Source organism: Hirundo rustica, chromosome 8 (assembly GCF_015227805.2).
Source record: "Hirundo rustica isolate bHirRus1 chromosome 8, bHirRus1.pri.v3, whole genome shotgun sequence".
NCBI lineage: Eukaryota > Metazoa > Chordata > Aves > Passeriformes > Hirundinidae > Hirundo > Hirundo rustica.
This window is the reverse complement of record NC_053457.1, coordinates 31,744,279-31,761,208: the sequence shown is the minus strand read 5'-3', so window position 1 is coordinate 31,761,208 and position 16,930 is coordinate 31,744,279. Positions and strand designations below refer to the sequence as shown.

The following is a 16,930-nucleotide window of genomic DNA, read 5'->3' as shown; positions in this document are numbered from 1 at the left end:
AAAAGTTGGAAAAGAATGATGTTCAGACCACCCAAACAGCGGCTGAGGGAGGGGATGAAAATTTAGCAGCACTGGAATGCTCCTTTGTGCACTCAGCCCCTGAAAACCTGGGTCATTTTTAATAGGCTTGGCACGTGCCAAGTAACCTGCCAAAGTCTCCCAACACTTCTTCAGCACGCAAATAATAATAATAAAACCACCACCATGCGCCTGTTATTATCTTCAGGGAAACAGCTGAAAGCCTTGTTCATAACAACACTATCAACTTCCCTCTTGATAAATATCTGGCCGAGTTCCCAACCTTCACAGATTTCCCGGCTGAGTTTCCCTCCCTGCCCCGATTATTCCAGGCTCAGCTCTGCCAGCCCATTAGCACCGTCGGGCACGGGAATGCAGATCCATCTCCTGCCCATCCCCTGCTGCACTGAGATCGCTCTCAGGCTGTTTCAGAAGGACTCCGTGAGTGACAAATGGGTTATTGACCGCAGAGGTCCTTTTCTCCTGCCAGATAATTACACAGAGACACTTGGATGCAGTTTTGCCTGGTGCATTTCAAAACACAAAGTCGGCCACTTCGCAAGACCCTGAGTGATTCTAATTTTTTTTTTTTTTTGGTTCCCCCTCCCTGTCTCCAGAACTGTGAGATCAGGTGATGAAGTCGCTGAGTCTATCTCAGTGATACACAGCTGTCTAGACTGAGAGTTACCCCTCACCTCTGCCTTCTCCCCAGGCCATCGAGCTGTGATGAGCTGCTTAATCTAAGCCATAAGAGCTCCCATCAGAGCCCAGATGGGACACGATGGTGTGAGCAGCCTGGGACTGGAGTGTGAGCCACCTGTGACAGATGCCAGCAAGCCGAGGGCTGCTGAGCTCACTGGGAGACCACATCAGACATAGTAAACCTAACAAAAATATGAAAACATACAAAACCGGCTCAAAACCAGGCAGAAAATAGCTAGAAATGGAGAGCAACCACAAGGAACGTTCCTCTTCCTCGGGTTAGCGAGGAAATGACAAATCCAGGTTTAGTTTAGATTTTACAGCATGAAGAGAACTACGTGGAGAGAAGGGCACACTGCCCCAAAACGCCTGCCAACACCTGTGGGAAAAAAGAGGAAGGGAATAAAGCCTGGTTTAAGTTGTGTGCTGAGCCTTCTTCCCTCGGCCAGCAGGAGGGATTTAAGGCCACCAAAAACATATTTGCAGAAGAAAAAGAAAACATCCTCCCTGCATGCTGAACCTCGCCACTGAACGCTGAGGGCTCGTGGCACCGTCCTCGCTCCTGGGTGTGGGATGCTCTTGCACAGCCACAGCTTCTGCCCAGAGCACATTCACCTCCCCCCTGTGCCTTTGGATTTTCAGCTGTACCAACACACACAGCTGCACCAGCACGGGCTCTGCAGGCCTGAGCATCCTCTGCCAGCTCCTGTCTCTCTGTCTCTCATGCTCTGCTGGAAAAGGAAGGCTTCTACAGTGGCAGCTGCAGCTCAGGAGCCCTGTCCAGGCTGCTGCAGAAAGGGCACAGCAGGACTGGGAGCACTGGTTTATGCTGTGGGCACAGCACAGCTGGATGCTGCTGGGAAGGACTGGAGATTTTTGAGGTTCATTTTGCCTCAATTTGATTGAGGGAATCATCGCCCTTGTGCACACAGAGCCAGAACAACCTGCTCCTGCCTCTGCTGAATCCTCTCCAGCGCTGCTGGTATCCAAAGAGATTCCCTGGGAATCACCGACCAGAAAAAAAACAACGTTGGGAGCAGACTGTAGTAGATGAAAACTGAAAATGACGAAGTTTTACTTTATTTTAAGCAATATACACATCACTGTACTTGACCAGTTACTGAAATATTGTGAAGGTTAAAAGCAACAAAAAGTTCTTACGCTTTCTCTGTATTCCCATCCCTTTGTTTCCCTAGGCTGTTGCATTGTACAGACCAAATTATTTACATGGGTCTGTTACTATGAAAAAAATGGCTAGAGATAACGGAGTCTTTAGGCAGAAAAAGCAATCCTGATGATAAACTTACAATAGAATAAAAAGATTAACTACTCTAGGGTGCCAAATATTAGGCAGTGCTTTTTCAAAACATCGATTCAAGCACTTTACAGCCTACTCTCCACCCCTTTTTATTTCAGGCTCTTTACATATGAAAAAAAAGCTTTGCTGGTAGCAATGTTTGCTCCCATCCAGGGACACACATGCACTACTGCTTGGCGTCTCCAGCACCTTCTTTTTGTTCCAGAGGTGCAACAGGGCAAAATGATTGTCTGGAATTACTCCTGATGGATCTGCAGCAGCAGAGCTTTCCCAGACAGGGACTCTGCGCATTTTCTGTACTCCCCCACCAGAGGCACGCATTGCTCCCAGCTCAAACACAGCCCCAATTCTGCAAACGCTCAGCAGAAAAGGCTGAGAAAACAGTATTGGTTTCATGAATCGAGAATAAAAATCACAAGGCATTGTCTTACAGAGGGCATCAGGAAACCGTGTGAAAGGTTTGATTGTCTCCGGTGTCAGCAAATGCCAGCAACGTGCCGTGGAGCACAACGCAGCTTTGACACCGAGGGGACAACCAAGGGTACAAAAAATTGATTGTGTTGACACCAAAGCTGTGAGCTTGAGCTGTAGGCTGAACACACAGCCACTGTACATCAGAATGCTTTTCTGAAGGAGGGATAATGGCTAAGTGTAGAAAAAGACGTGCTTTAAAAGAAAGGAAGTTCAGAAATGATACAACTTCTACCAGAAGAATTAATCCTCACTAAAACAGCGCTAACTTACTAAACAGTGACTGCCACTTCAGAAATAAAGGCTTAACTCATGCTAATTTTTACACGTTTCCCCCTAAGGATGCTGAATGGCTCGGAAGGGATACACGGCCTCGGCTTACGAGGTTTAATCCAGCCCGTATTAGGGGCTGCATCTTGTGACGATCATCCCCTGCTTATCCCAGCGCGGCTCTGTGTCACATCCATCACCAAACCCTTCCTCGGGCTGCTCAGCCCGGCCGCTCCAGCTGCTGAGCCACCCTTTCCCAACCCGGCAATGCCTTTTTACACCGTTTACAAACAATCTGCATCCGTCCCGCGGCTCTGAGCGCTCACATCACGCTCGGTTTGACTTCACTGACAACTAAAGGATGCCGCAGGAGAAATGCCACGCATTGTTACTTATCGGCGGCCATCTCCATCCTCAAAAAAAACCCTCCCAACAAAAACAAACGCCAAACTCCAGACTGAGTTTAGCACGCTGTTAACAGGCTTCTCCCTTTCCGGCAAGTCTTTATTAATCAGAGCGCGTCTGCTAAGCCGGGCCGAGGCAGGCAGCAGCCTGCTCTGCCCACCCCTTTTCTCCATCGCATCTCATCTCATCGGCTCCTGCATTCCTGGCTTTATTCCCCGGGGCATTTCCCTGTGACAAAGCGCCGGGACAAGGGAGCGCGCTCGAGTTATTTCTCCAAACTTTTGCCGGAGCCGAGCAGCCGGCTCCGCAGCCGCACCAGCTTCGGAGGCTTCGCACCAGTTTCCCCCAGTCTGGAGCGCGGCATCACCCCTCGGGGCGGCGGGGAGAGACAAGTTTAAGTCGGGTGCAGGCTTTCCCCCCACATCCCCCACCCCCGCACTCGGCAGCCGCTGCCAAACCTCATTCCTGCTCTCCGGCTGCTCTCCCGCGGGGCGGTGGCAGCGCGGCCGGGGGTGACGGTGCGGAGCCTCCGCGCTCTCCCCCGCGGCCCGGGACATTCCCCCCGCGTATCCTCACCCTGCCCGCAGGCTCCGCGCTGGATGGCGATGACGGGCGGCTGCCGGAGGCTCTCGGCTCGGCGGCTGGCGGCCCGCAGCTGGCAGTGGCTGGCGTAGGTCACCGCGTCGCTGCCGCACACGGGCTCGGAGCTGGAGCACTGGCAGCGCCCCGAGGCCGCTCGCTTGCGCACCGTGGCCGAGACGGGCACGGCTCCGGGCGGCAGCACGCACTGCAGCCCCTCTCCGCAGGGCGGCCCGGCTCCCCCGCACGCCTCGCCCTCCTCCGCTCCGCACACGCGGCAGCAGCCGCAGGAGTCCAGCACGGGCCCGCCCGGACAGGCCGAGGGCAGCGCCGGGCAGCGAGACCGATCGCAGCGCTCGGGGCAGGCGGGCTGCGGAGCGGCCAGCAGCGACGGCAGCGCCGAGGGCAGCAGGGCCGCCAGCAGCAGCGTCCAGCCCCGCAGCGGCATCGCGGCGGAGAGAGCGGAGAGAGCGGAGAGAGCGCTGGGAGCGCCCGGGGCCGGGCGGCCGCTTTAAGGAGAGACGCGGCGGGGCGGGGCGGGACCGCGGGCACGGCCCCCCCCGGGCTGGGACACCCCCACACCGCCCCCCCGGGACAGCGACACCACCCCGGGACAGCGACAACCCCCCCTCCGGTACAGCGACACATCCCACGGGACAGCGACATAACCCCGGGACAGCGACACGTCCCACGGGACAGCGACAACCCCCCCTCCGGGACAGCGACACATCCCACGGGACAGCGACAAACCCCCCTCCGGGACAGCGACACGTCCCATGAGACAGCGACACACCCCACGGGAGAGCGACACACCCCACGGGAGAGCGACATAAGCCAGGGACAGCTACAACCCCACAAGACAGCGACAATCCCTCCCGGGACAGCGATATCCCACCCGGGACAGTGACACTCTCCACGGGATAGCGACATCCCCCTGGGACAGCGACATCCCCCTTCCCGGGACAGCGACACAACCCCGGGACAGTGACACTCTCCACGGGACAGCGACATCGCAGCCGGGACAGAGACATCCCCATGGGACAGCGACATCCCCTCCCCGGGACAGCGACATCCCTCCCGGGACAGCGGCATCCCTCCCGGGACAGCGACATCCCCTCCCCGGGACAGAGGCATCCCCTCCCCGGGACAGCGACATCCCCTCCCCGGGACAGAGGCATCCCCTCCCCGCCGGAGCGGGGAAAGAGCGGTGAAAGCCCGGAAATGGCGACGGGCGATGGAGATCAGGGGAAAGGCTGATAAGGCGCTCCCGCAAACAAGGGAAGGGGCTGCGAGCGCTTCCCCAGGTCAGGAATCGCGGGGAAGCGATCCGAAGTAAGCGCCGATAAGGTTTCCAGCTGATAAGGGATGGGGGGAGGAGTGAATGGGTGCATCCATTATATGTAAATGTATGCGAATATCAGGCATCCCCTCCGGCAATGCCCGGCGTTCCCGTGACATTCCCGGCGTTCCCGTGACATTCCCGGCTCGCTGGCCGGTACCCGAGGGACGGCAGGAAGGGAAGGATGCTCCCGAGCCTCCTGCTCGGCCCCGCGCTTCGCCCGAGATGCTCAGAGCCGCAGGGTACCAGCAATTAGCAGAAGGTTAATCAACCGAAATGATAGTAGGGAAAAAAAAGCAACAAAAACCAACAACATCAAAAACCAAAACACCAAAAAAAGTCATTTTCTACCATCCCACGGGCAGGCTGATCCCATTTATCCAGCAGCTGGGCACCGGCCAGAACCTATGGACAGCGGCCTCTCTGCCATCTGCTCTTTGGGCACACACAAGGTGCTCTGAAAGGAGGTTTAATTACAACCGAGTGCCCTCCGAGGGACAGGGCATGCCTGCCAAAGCTGAGAGGGAACGGTTTAACCGTTTAAGCAAAGCCTTTTTTTTTTTTTTTTTTTTTTTTTTTTTTTAATTACAAGCCGATTAAACTTTTGAACTGACTCCCAATCTATAATTATTTAAGTGTACCTTTATCAGGCGCCGATAACCAGGCAGCTAATGAACTTTACAACCCATTAGGCAAGAGGAAATGCTGTTAACTGTTAGATGAGCTGCCACCAAGGAGTTGAACTTGACGCCAACTCTGTCAATACAAAAGAATTCAAAAGATTTTCTCCTAGGAAAAGTTAACAACGAGCCACTTGAGCAGGTAGAAACAGCGTCCCAAGCAACAGAATTCAAATTGTTCCAGGGAGCACTACAAAAACTTATCAAACCCTGTGCAAAACTTAAACTGATGGTTAGTACCTGAACCTTGGAAATCACGTATATTCCAACGTTCCCAGTTAAAGTTCCAGTATGAACTCCTTACATCTGCAGTTTTCCAGTAACTTCTGCGCTCTGCAAGAAAAGAGATTTCAGGAGAATCACCTGATTTCAGAAGCGACCCATGCAGCAATTGCAGAATTGCACAATTCACAGCAAATTGTCTTAATATTGAAATAATTTGCGTTAACAAGTCAGAAAAAGCTCAAGCATATTTTCAAGTTAAACATTTTTTAAATGTATGTACATACACATACATATATACTCCCCCTACATACATACATACATACATATATATATATGGGGGGGAATATATATCCATATAGGGATAGATGTCATGACAAAATATTTCCAAGTAATTAATTATCCATTGCTTATCAAGTACTTTTAATAGGTTTTGGGCTTTTTTATAAGCTTGGGGGTGTTTTTGTTTTGTTTTTTTGTTTGTTTTGTTGTTTGGTTTGGGTTTTGCCCCTTTTTAAGTAAAGACAAATCTTTAAGGAAAGGTGATGAGCTTTTAGCAAGAAACAAACAACCAACCTCCACTAAACAAAAAAAACCCCCAAACCCATTAAAAAAACCAAACAACCGAAACAAAACAAACAGGTTCAGGAAAGATCTCGTGAACTCCCATTTGGAAGCAGGAGCAAAATCTTCAAAGATAAGTGAATTTTTGTGGGGTTTCATCCTCCCCAGCTCAGAAAGGCTCTCTGCTCACCTCTCACATTGCTGTGCTCAGAGAACTTAATGCCCGCAGCCGCTGGAGCTTCATCTCCACGGGCAGGAAAAAATCACACGCAGTGGGAAAGCTCCGGCTTCTGTCATCCTCCCTCCATCGATGGCTGTGTCTCTTTTTATCTTTACCTTTGACAGTGGTTATTCTAGAGACCAAAGGTGTACAGGTTTGTTTTTTTTTTACAGTTATTTAACACGTCAGCCAGCACTATCAGCTTCACATTTTTCTTGGTAAGAATGCAAGTCATCTATTGAGTATTAAAATATAATATTATATGATATTAATTTTATAGTTGTCATGTAAGTACACAAAATCTGAATATAAATGCCTTGCTTTCCAGATTAACTAAGTCTTTGGGGAGGTCAATGAATTAGCTCAATGGAAAATAGATTTGTTGATTATCTATCTGATCTGTGTAGAAGTGCCTTAGACCTGAGAGGCGCTGCACACCCTGCAATTATTATTTCTCCTCCACCTGACACAGAACAGCTCCCCAAGCCGGCAGACATCAACCACCACAAAGGCCAAAAACATGGTCTGAAAAAACCCACTCCAGATCTCGGCGGCAAAATATCTCATCTCCTGCTTTTCAAAGGGATCTGGGTGATAGGAGGCTCCACCTAGAGATCACACAATAGAAATTCTCCTGGATTTGTGGGAGTGCGGGCACTGCTGTCAGGGATCCAGGGATGCTGAGCCAGCCAGGGGTGCTGTGCCAGCCCGTCCTGCCCTGCAATGTGACCCTCGGAGCACACGGAAAGGGGGGAAAGCAAGTAAAAGATGAAAAAAGGGCAGAGAAAAATGGGTAAAGGCTGAGTCCAGAAGGGTCCCGGTCAGAAAAGCAGACGAAGGAGGTTTGGGAAGGCTGGAATGCTGATATTCTGAGCAAACTGCAACATCCTGTGTCACCGTGAAACACAAAGAAATCACACGCAGACAAGAGATTTCTGCAGAGGTTCTTCTGATCCAGCTTCCAGCTGAAAGGGCGGAGAGAAGAGAGCCCTTTGTTTATTCTTTTACTTTTATACATTTGTGGGTCTAGCAGAAGATTGGCTTTTTGGGGTTTCCACCCCTCAGCCTCAGTGGCCAGACCAATTGTCAGTTACAATTGTTTTCAGGTTAGAAATATGCAAACAAAGGACAGAGAATGAAAAAAAGGATTTGTTTATATTACTTCTGTGGGAAAGGTAGAAAAACTGCTCTAATATTCTACAGTAACTAAAAGATCTGACTCCATTTATGAAAATCAAAAGGCTAATAAAGAAACTCAGAAAAACCAGGGTAACACATCCTGGACTTTGCAGAAAGCTTTTCTAGCTTTATTCTGTCTGCTTCATTATTCTCATAATTTTGCTTCATGCCTTTATAGTTTCCTCTCGGATTTTCTAGGGAAAAAATGTAATATCCCTACTCCACCTCCCAAACCCCCAGTACTTCTCCACTTTAACATAACAAGAGAAATCTTACAAAAGCTTAAAGAAAAACCCAAACCTTTTTTAAAAAAAACTAGACTCATTGCTACACACAGGGGAAAAAAATAAATAAATGCCACCGCTTTGAAAGAGAATGGCTTCAACCCAGGGAGTTTAAAACTCCACGTTCTTTTCCTGATACAATCTAGCCCTGGTGCTCGACAAGCATTAACCTCTGGCATAAATGACAAACTAAATGAGGCACCGGGGTGTCTTTTGTGAAGCCTGACACGAAGCCAAGCGACCTGCCCCGCGAAACAGCAGCTAATCTGCACGGAGCGCGTCTCTGCGGTCAGCTGGCATTTCCTTCCCGTCGGAGCGCAAACCCTGCAGCAGCGCCGCGCCGCAGGCTGCAAAACAAGCGCCGAAACCCCGCGATTTCACAGAAAAAAACCCCAGCGCCCTGCTGGGGGCTGAGGTGACTCCGCGTCCGTCGGGAGAGCGCGACCGGAGTGAATTCCTGCAAGGTGCGCTCGCTGCGCATCCCGATGCGCGAAATTCCGCTCGTTTGAAATGCAAATCCTTAATTACAGCGTGCAAAGCGACACGCAGTTCAGCGGCGCTGGGCCACCAGCAGCGCCTTCGCAAATGGGTGCCAGGCTTCTTTTCCTCAGAGAAAATTCCACGTGAAAAATCCACGCAGACGCAACTCACAGGGCAGGATTCAGGTTTAAGTTTGCCGGAGAGCTGTCTTCAGTATTTCACTGCTTCGGCAGCTCAGTGGCTTAGAGCATCAATTAATTTAGGCTGTTCTATTCTGTTAATAATGTAGGCTGTGCTACAAAGTTCGGATAACCATTAAGGCATGAAACGAAACTTAAAAGGGAAAACTACACAAGGCACAGAGGGTTTCACTGCTTCAATTTCAAATTTTCGGCTGGAATTCCCTACCCGGTATTTCCCCTTCTTTCATTTCTTCCCTCTCTCTCACCTCTATTTAAAATGGAATAGTTAAAATGACAGCGGTATTTCTGTTCCACACCTTCAGAGTGTAAGCATTAGGTGCACCCTGTAATTTCTCCGTCCATTATAATACTTACCAGAAAACCTAAAAAAAAACCCAAACCAAACCAACCCCCACCAAAAACCACACATGCACACACACACACACAAGCGCCTAAAAAGGCAAAAATAAAAAACAAGCAAACAAAAGACCCAAAAAACTCCACCAAACAAACAAACAACAACAACAACAAAAAAAACCCCAAAACAACCAACCTGGAACAGTCCAGTGAGTTAACAACTGAAGTCTCCAGATCAGTTTTTAAGTATGAAATACACCTTAAAAGCAAATTAGTACTAGACTTGACTGATTTTTAAAGCCGGAATGTGACCCCTAGGTGGTGCTGACATCCTGATATTCCACGAGGTTAAGGAATATTCCATTTTTTTAAACCTGTATCCTGGAGCATCACCCCTCAAGCAGCTGTCTCCAGGAATGTGCACTGCAGGCAGCAGTTCCATTTTCTATAAGTATTTGATTTTAGCACAGCGGGTATGAATCTGTAGCCATAGAGAATAATTTGATTTTTCTCTTCAGCGAAGGGGCAGAGTGCACAGCCAGGTGGTGGCAGTGGAATCTGGGTAATTGTGTCCAGTCTGTATCTCAGGAAAGCAGCTCTGAGAGAGAACCCTTCCCACCCATCAGTATAAAGACAGAAAAATCCATCTTACATTTTCTTACCCTGGGATTTTTTTTTTTTTTTTTAACATTTTCCCTTGCATAACATGTAAAACTTCCACAGAAGAAACTGAGAACAGCACAAGAAAATCAGCTCAGTCTGTTCAGTTTCATTCTTAGCCTACACAAGCTGATTAGATTTGAAGAATTAGAGATGCTATGTCTGGATAAAGGAGAATCTGATCTCTTACACGCCGAAAAAGAATATATTGCTCTGATTAAATATTTGTCATGGTGCAAAGAAACTCAACCAGATGTTATTTTAAGTTACCCAAACTGATTTATTGACAATTTAAATGTGACATATTTACAGCACTGTTTCTAAAATAATTTAACAATTTTCATAGATTTATAAAAGTACTGATAAATAGGAGACCCTGACAGTGACCAACCACAAATATTTCCCTCTGCTACTGAACTACAACAGTAGTTCATTTCTTTTTTCATTTTTTCTCTTTCCCCCTCTTTTGGTAAGTTCCATAATGGAGCTGCTTTACCTCCACCCAATGTGTAAAATAGCCAATACCAAAATATAATAAAATGACCATGCAGTGTGAAAGCTGTACCAGAGCAAGTGATTTCAGATGTTAGACTACAGTAAAAATATTACGATGCAAAGTGTCCTCCACACGAATGTACTTGTGAAAAAATAAGCTTTTAAAGAGCTAATGGTTTATTTTTATAGAAATTAAAACCTACAATACTAGTACAGACATTTACAGTAATTTCCAATTCTGTGCTAGTTTTCACATATAACTAAAGTCAAACAAAACCAGTAATTTACAGACACCACTGCCTTAAGACAATGGTTAGTTAGCTTATGGATTTAAAAAAAACCAAAAAACAAGACAAAAATAAACCAAAACCAAAAGAAGGTGCTGATATAATTTAAAGTTTTGAAATTAATTATATTTCATTCTCACATGACACCAATTATTCTGTCCTGGGATCAACAAATTGCTGTGGTAAAGCCATCCATATCTCTCAAGCAGGAAGTCAGTTTGGAAGTTGGAGAGAAGATGGACTTGCCTGATATGTATGTGTCTTAGGCTCCAGCAGACAAAGAAAGTCTCACAAAGCTGCACAACCAGGATCACAGTAAGCAGCAGCACGAGATATTTGTGGGGTTGGGATTAAAGCAAACTTTTTTCTTTTTCCCCCAAAAAATGATGAAAAGTACACACCATCAAATCCAGTACTTGAAATGTAAAGGTTCTCCTCGCTGGCATCACTGATGCCCCATAACACAATGCACACGAACAACAAATACTCACTTTTTAAGAACACATATTGCACAGCAGTGGGTGCAACACCAGAACACTGGTACCCCTGGCATAAACCTTGTTTTAAAGAGCTGTTTCAAACAACTGCTACCCAGAGCAACTCCAAGCCAACGCTCAAACCCAGGAAGAACGGTCTTTGTACATCACTAACCCAAAAGTGTTTCAACGACGTGAGAGAAAACACAGGCACTTCAGATTCTTAGTGCACCAAAAGTTATAGGCCACGATTGCAGGACGAGGAACAGTTCAGTACCAAGAACAACACAACTGAAGGAGCTCTTCCACTGACCAATACAGAAACAAGAACTGCTCACAAAGCACTGGGAAGGAAATCATTCTCAAAACAGTAACCAAACGATACATTTAAAACATTTAAGGAAACGTAATTGCTGCAAAGCCTAATGTAACACGACATAAACCCTCACTTAGTTAAAAAGACCTAAAGTGTCCAAATCCCAAAGTCCAAATTCTCTTCTCCCCCCTCCAAAACACCACTACGTGCAGTCCGTGGAAATCCAAATGTGCAAAAAGTTAGAACCCACCTTTAGGAGTGCATCAAAAATAGGCTGACTATTCAAAATATTATTTTAGTGGAAACTTTACAGCACCATAACTAGAATTCCAAGGGAGTTCAGAATTCCTGTTCTGATAACAAATCAGTTGACACTGTTGATCCTAAAGAACAGAAGAAACATTTTGTGCATTTCCTGGTATCTGAAAGTCACGGAGAGAAAAAATTCCAATATATGCCTAAAATCTTACTGTAGTTTAAGATGAAATTAAATAATCACATTTGTTGGCAACAAGTTCTCCAAAACAGAGCATTAGTTGCAAATTTAGTAAATCTGCCAGATTAGGAATTAGAAGTTGCTGGTGCCTTGCCAACTTGCAGAAGCACTTTTTTTTTTAATGCATTTTGGGTTGGTTTGTTTTTTTCCTAAACTGTGCAGTTTGGCCCCTCCCTAGTAAGTGATTTTTACTATCAGGCTTTGAGAAAACGCCTGAGGTCCATCTCTGACCCTCAGCTGAAAAGGCAACACGCAAACACATTATATATACCCATGTGTGCACAGGAACACACACATACATATATATAACAGCAGTGCTCCGGTTTGGTTGTTTTTTTTTTTTTTAAATTATATTTTTTTATTTTTTGTTCTCATTTCCTGGAATTTTCTTTGGTTCAAAGTCCGAGCGAGGAAATTAAAGGACCGAACAAATGGATCATTCTCCAAACGCTTCCATCCCTACACGTCACTGACTGGAAGGCTTGCATCATCCAGATCCACAAGGCCAGCATCCTGTTCCTGAGTGCCGTTTTTGCTCCGGGGTTCCCAGGGACCCCGTTCAGTCACTTTGGAAGTTGATTCTCTTGCAGCGACAGCCTGGATCTTGTAGCTCCTTGGCTTGGCCTTGGTAAAAGACTCGTGAAATCCTCGCTTCTCCAAGGCAGGGGGTTTGGGGTGAGGGGCTGGGACCACAGGGCTGCCGAGAGGGGCTGCGGAATGTGAGCTGCCTGCGCCTGGGCCGGCAGGACGGACAGCACGGCCGGGGTCGGGAGAAGGCTCGGGATGCTCCTGGGAAAAGAAGGGAACGCGTCAGATGAAGCGTCGCCGACGTCGCGTTGGAAAGATGCAGTTACAGATTGCACGCTCACGAATGAAAACTAAAATAAAACAAAAATCGAGACAGAAAAATACACAAAGCGAAGCATCAGCCACGGCGGCAGGAGGCAGGCGCTTTCTCGAGGCGCTGCTTTACTGAGGGTGAGCTCACAGCAGGATGTGACAGCAACATCAGCTGCTGCCTTTAGTGAAATCGAGTTCTTAAATCAAGCACAGCAGCTCTGCAGACTTTATAATGTAGTCCAGCAAACTGAGGCTCCTCATTTTACTAAGCTGCTAAATATCCTCTTGAAGATGCACACTTTAAAGACCATTGAAAGTCACACTTTTCCAAAAGAAAAATGTATTCAGACCTCTTCCTATATCAAGCACTCATATCCTGAATCCTGAAGTAAAGCACATTTTACTGTACCCTCTTCTTGGGATACCAGATCTCCCCAATTTCTCCCAAGGACCAAACAAAAATTTTAAGCTATCGAGACTACATAAAAATTTCCAAAGTTAACGACCCAGAAAAGAAACTGAAACTTAAGCTTCTCCTTCCATTCAAGTTATTGTTTTGTGTTTATTATCATTACTCTGCTGACCTTTACATAACCATCAAAATTATCTTCCACCATTTACTTACTGACAGAAACAAATCCCCAGACTACCCAGGAATGATTTAGTTGTCTGAAGCACAGGCATGGAATGCCATTTACATGTCCTGGGATAGCCTGACCTCCTGAACAGGAACAAGAAGTTCCTTGGGTTCTGCACTGCATCCATCAGTTCTGTCAGGATGTCTCAAATCCCTGAGCAGTGCTGGGTTTGAAAGGCTCTGATCCAAATGCTGTGTGACATTGCAGTGAACTGTGTGTGCATTAGGAGCTGCAGCTGCTGCCAGTTCTGCCATCACCAGTGTTAGCCCAGGAAATAAAGGGATCTGCCAACCCATGTGCACACACAAATCAAGGCATTTCTCAAGCACATTTGTTAGGAAAAAAACCAACAACCCAAACCCATCACAGATGTGTGTCCAAGATGCAAATAGATATCCTAAATTAAATACTTTTTTTTTTTTCCACAGCAGTTTTTCAAGTTTCTTTTAGAATGTTATGACATTCTCATGACATATGATTTAAAAAAAATTATCAAAATGGGTTCTGCCAAGTACTACCGTATTTCTTTTTATAAATGAGCTTAATGTTATTGAATAAACTTGTGCAACTCTTTTTTGGACTTGAGCTTGGTGTTGAATTTCACATCATTTACATTGCCTTATTTCATACCTGACTTGATACTCTACTTTAAGGAAAAAAGTTTGCTTTAGGAGAACTTATGATTCACTGATTTAACTCCTGTTGTTCTTCTTATTAATAATTTTACTTCACCACATAGGACAAGAGGGATATTAGGACAAGATCTCTGAACTTTTGCTAAGCTGCCCTGAAGGATACTCAGATTTTACTACCCACACCGGCTGTAATTTCACAGTTAAGAGATCGTGCTACTCCTAAGGTGCCCTGCTTTGAACAGGGTATTGATTATGCATTATCACATAATGCTTCTATGTTTGAACTAATCATTTCATGCAGAGACCTCATAAGCCATGCAGATCAGGCTCCTAGAGACCCTTCCAAATCCTGGAGTTACAACGTGCGTGTTCTGTGTGCACTCATCTGTATTAGTTTGTGGGCAGCTTCAATTTAATCTTGCTTCAGCGCAGTTTCAAAACAAATGGAAAGTAAAATGGAAATATGAACTCTCATGCAAATTAGCTTTAGTACTTTCCTATTAAAGTGACATCACTTATGTTTAAACATTTACTGTGCTTTGACGTATTAAGCAGCGGTTTTGGCGTTTTTCACTTCCAATCATTTTAAAAGCGAGGAAAAAAAAAGAACCAGTGCAAACCTGCGAGTGAACGATATTATTGATGAGTTAGTTTTCAGTAATGGTAATGACAACAGGTAGCATTATTATTTTTAGTTTGTTTTATAGTGCAAATTAGTGTCTAGTCCTAGCCCTCTGTTAAGAAGGCGAGTTTCCATGAGAGCCCACATACGTGCTGCATTCACCAGTTCTTGATGTATACCTCTGTATACAAGGATTCGACAGCCTTCTGGCCTGCCGCATCTGGAACACAGTGCAAAGCTAAGATTAGAGTCACCTGGACTTGGGAGAGAGGACAACAGAGGGAACAAGAAGTGATGCACACAGTCATAGCTACATCGCTCAGTTAGCCCCACACAAAAAGGAAAAGGAAAAAAAAAAGCATACAGAAAGAATAGTTACCTGCGTGTTCTCATTGCCCCCACAAAGAGAAAATATGTAACGGGAAGTTTTATTTAAAAAAGCGTGAAGCAGCGACCAAAAATTGGTTGAGAGCTTAGGCTGAGTTACCAGAAACATGATATCAATGCAAATTTGTAGTCAAAAATCAGGTTTGAATTATGAGATTTCAGATTATGGGGGTAATGATATATTCAGTTTATTACAAAACATCCCAGAGACAGAAAATGAAAAACACAGCATGCAATACCCGAACTGTGAAGTATTCCTGGTGCTACATCTCGACATACTTGGAGACACTGTGACACCAGAGTAACTCCCACTACCTTCCACAATTAATGACCTTGTGCTGAACAACTAATACAGTTTAAATGCTAGTACGTATGAAATGCTGGCATCCAGGTGGCTTCAGAAATATTAACACTCGTCACAGTGCCCCAGTTCAGTACTGCAATATGCTGTTCTTGCCGCATTTCCAACAGCAAGAACTAATTCATGTGAGCACAGATCTCTCAGTTTAAATGTTCATCTGTATCTGCATACACAATAAACTCTCAGCGATAGAGAATGACAATTTAGCAGTGAGAGTTGTTACAAAGAAATTCGGATATTGTCATTTGATTGCAAAACACAGCAATTAGCAGAAACACCACACAGGAATTAGAAAGTTTTAATTTAACTCCCAAACTAGTAATAGTGACAGATCATACTGGACTTCTCTAGGTTAGCACTGCATTATCTAAGTGTTCAAGACAAACAAGGCACAGAAAGTCACGGGTAGGACTGAAAAAAGCACTCCATTAAAAACACACAGTGTTTGACGCCGCTCTGGTTGAAAGTTCATGCAAAGAGGCCACGTTACTACAGGACAGGAGGGAGGAAAGGCAAAAGGAAGAAACCAGGACTGAATGGCACGAGTGAACAGGAGCTACTGGCATCTCCTCGGAGGTGCGGGTGACGTACGGAAGCTGCTGATCTCCCGGGTCCACGCTGCGCTACGATGGCCCCGGAGATGGCCTTGATCCAGCTGTGCATGTCCTCGGGGCTGTCTGCCTGCAGCCAACAACAACACCGTGGTCAGCAGCAGCTCTCAGCCTGCCCACTGCCCCACCCTGCCGCTCAGCATCCTGCTGAGACACAGCAGGACTTCATTTCTTAACCCAGACGCTTCTTACGGACTTACTCTGAATTTACTATTATGTGTATACAGCTGTGTAAAGCAGTAAATAAAATATCCTGAAGATAACGTTCCCCCTGAAAATCGTGGCATGGTCAAAACAAAGGATTGCTGCTATTTCACCTTTAAACTTTGTATTTAAGTGGCAGTCTCTTGGGTTTGCCCAAAGTTTAAAAAAAAAAAGAAATTACCTGCACATAAAAGGTTCGAGAAGTTGTTACAATTTCAAAGAGATTGTCTCTCATCATTATATCACTGCAAATGAAATACAAAAATATTTCAAAAGCAAGTACAACTTTCCCATTGTATTTTAACAAGACTGCAGAACTGGCAGAGAATCAGAGCATTTGCTGTCTGACTTTTGCATTTCTTTATCACTCTGCTATTGTTTTTTTACTAATTTTAGCCCTAAGACTCTTTCGTTTACCAGTGGCACATGTGCTGCTATGTGTATTTTTAATAAGAACATTTAAAATCATATAATGTTAAATCTAAAAGCATTTATCATACATTTTTTGATTGGAACATTCTAAATCATATGCTAACTTCAAAAATATTTATCATTCTAGTCAAATTTCTGTAAATAGCCTGTTGAAGAAAAAATAGAAAAATCAGTCTCTCTCAAGTGCTACAAAAGCAATT

At 45.8% G+C, this 16,930-nt stretch overlaps 2 protein-coding genes across 10 annotated transcripts in view; both read right to left on the bottom strand.

The window, feature by feature from the left end:
• The window catches only part of HTRA1 (HtrA serine peptidase 1), a 31,110-nt gene extending 26,876 nt beyond the window's left edge, over positions 1-4,234 (bottom strand). Inside the window, exon 1 of the mRNA XM_040071922.2 lies at positions 3,761-4,234. Coding sequence (XP_039927856.1) covers positions 3,761-4,211 — 451 coding nt within the window. The 5' untranslated portion in view covers positions 4,212-4,234. The remainder of the gene's footprint in view (positions 1-3,760) is intronic.
• A 5,955-nt stretch (positions 4,235-10,189) lies between these two features.
• PLEKHA1 (pleckstrin homology domain containing A1) overlaps positions 10,190-16,930 on the bottom strand; it is a 31,297-nt gene continuing 24,556 nt past the window's right edge. For 5 of the 9 annotated variants that reach the window (XM_040071923.1, XM_040071924.1, XM_040071926.1 and 2 more), the window contains 4 exons: positions 16,480-16,543; positions 16,075-16,164; positions 14,915-14,989; positions 10,190-12,789 (listed from right to left, as the gene is read on the bottom strand). In XM_040071923.1, coding sequence (XP_039927857.1) covers positions 12,460-12,789; positions 14,915-14,989; positions 16,075-16,164; positions 16,480-16,543 — 559 coding nt within the window. In that variant the 3' untranslated portion in view covers positions 10,190-12,459. Of the gene's footprint in view, positions 12,790-14,884; positions 14,990-16,074; positions 16,165-16,479; positions 16,544-16,930 lie in introns of all 9 variants that reach the window. The other 4 variants (XM_058421642.1, XM_058421643.1, XM_058421644.1 and 1 more) reach the window with 4 other exon arrangements.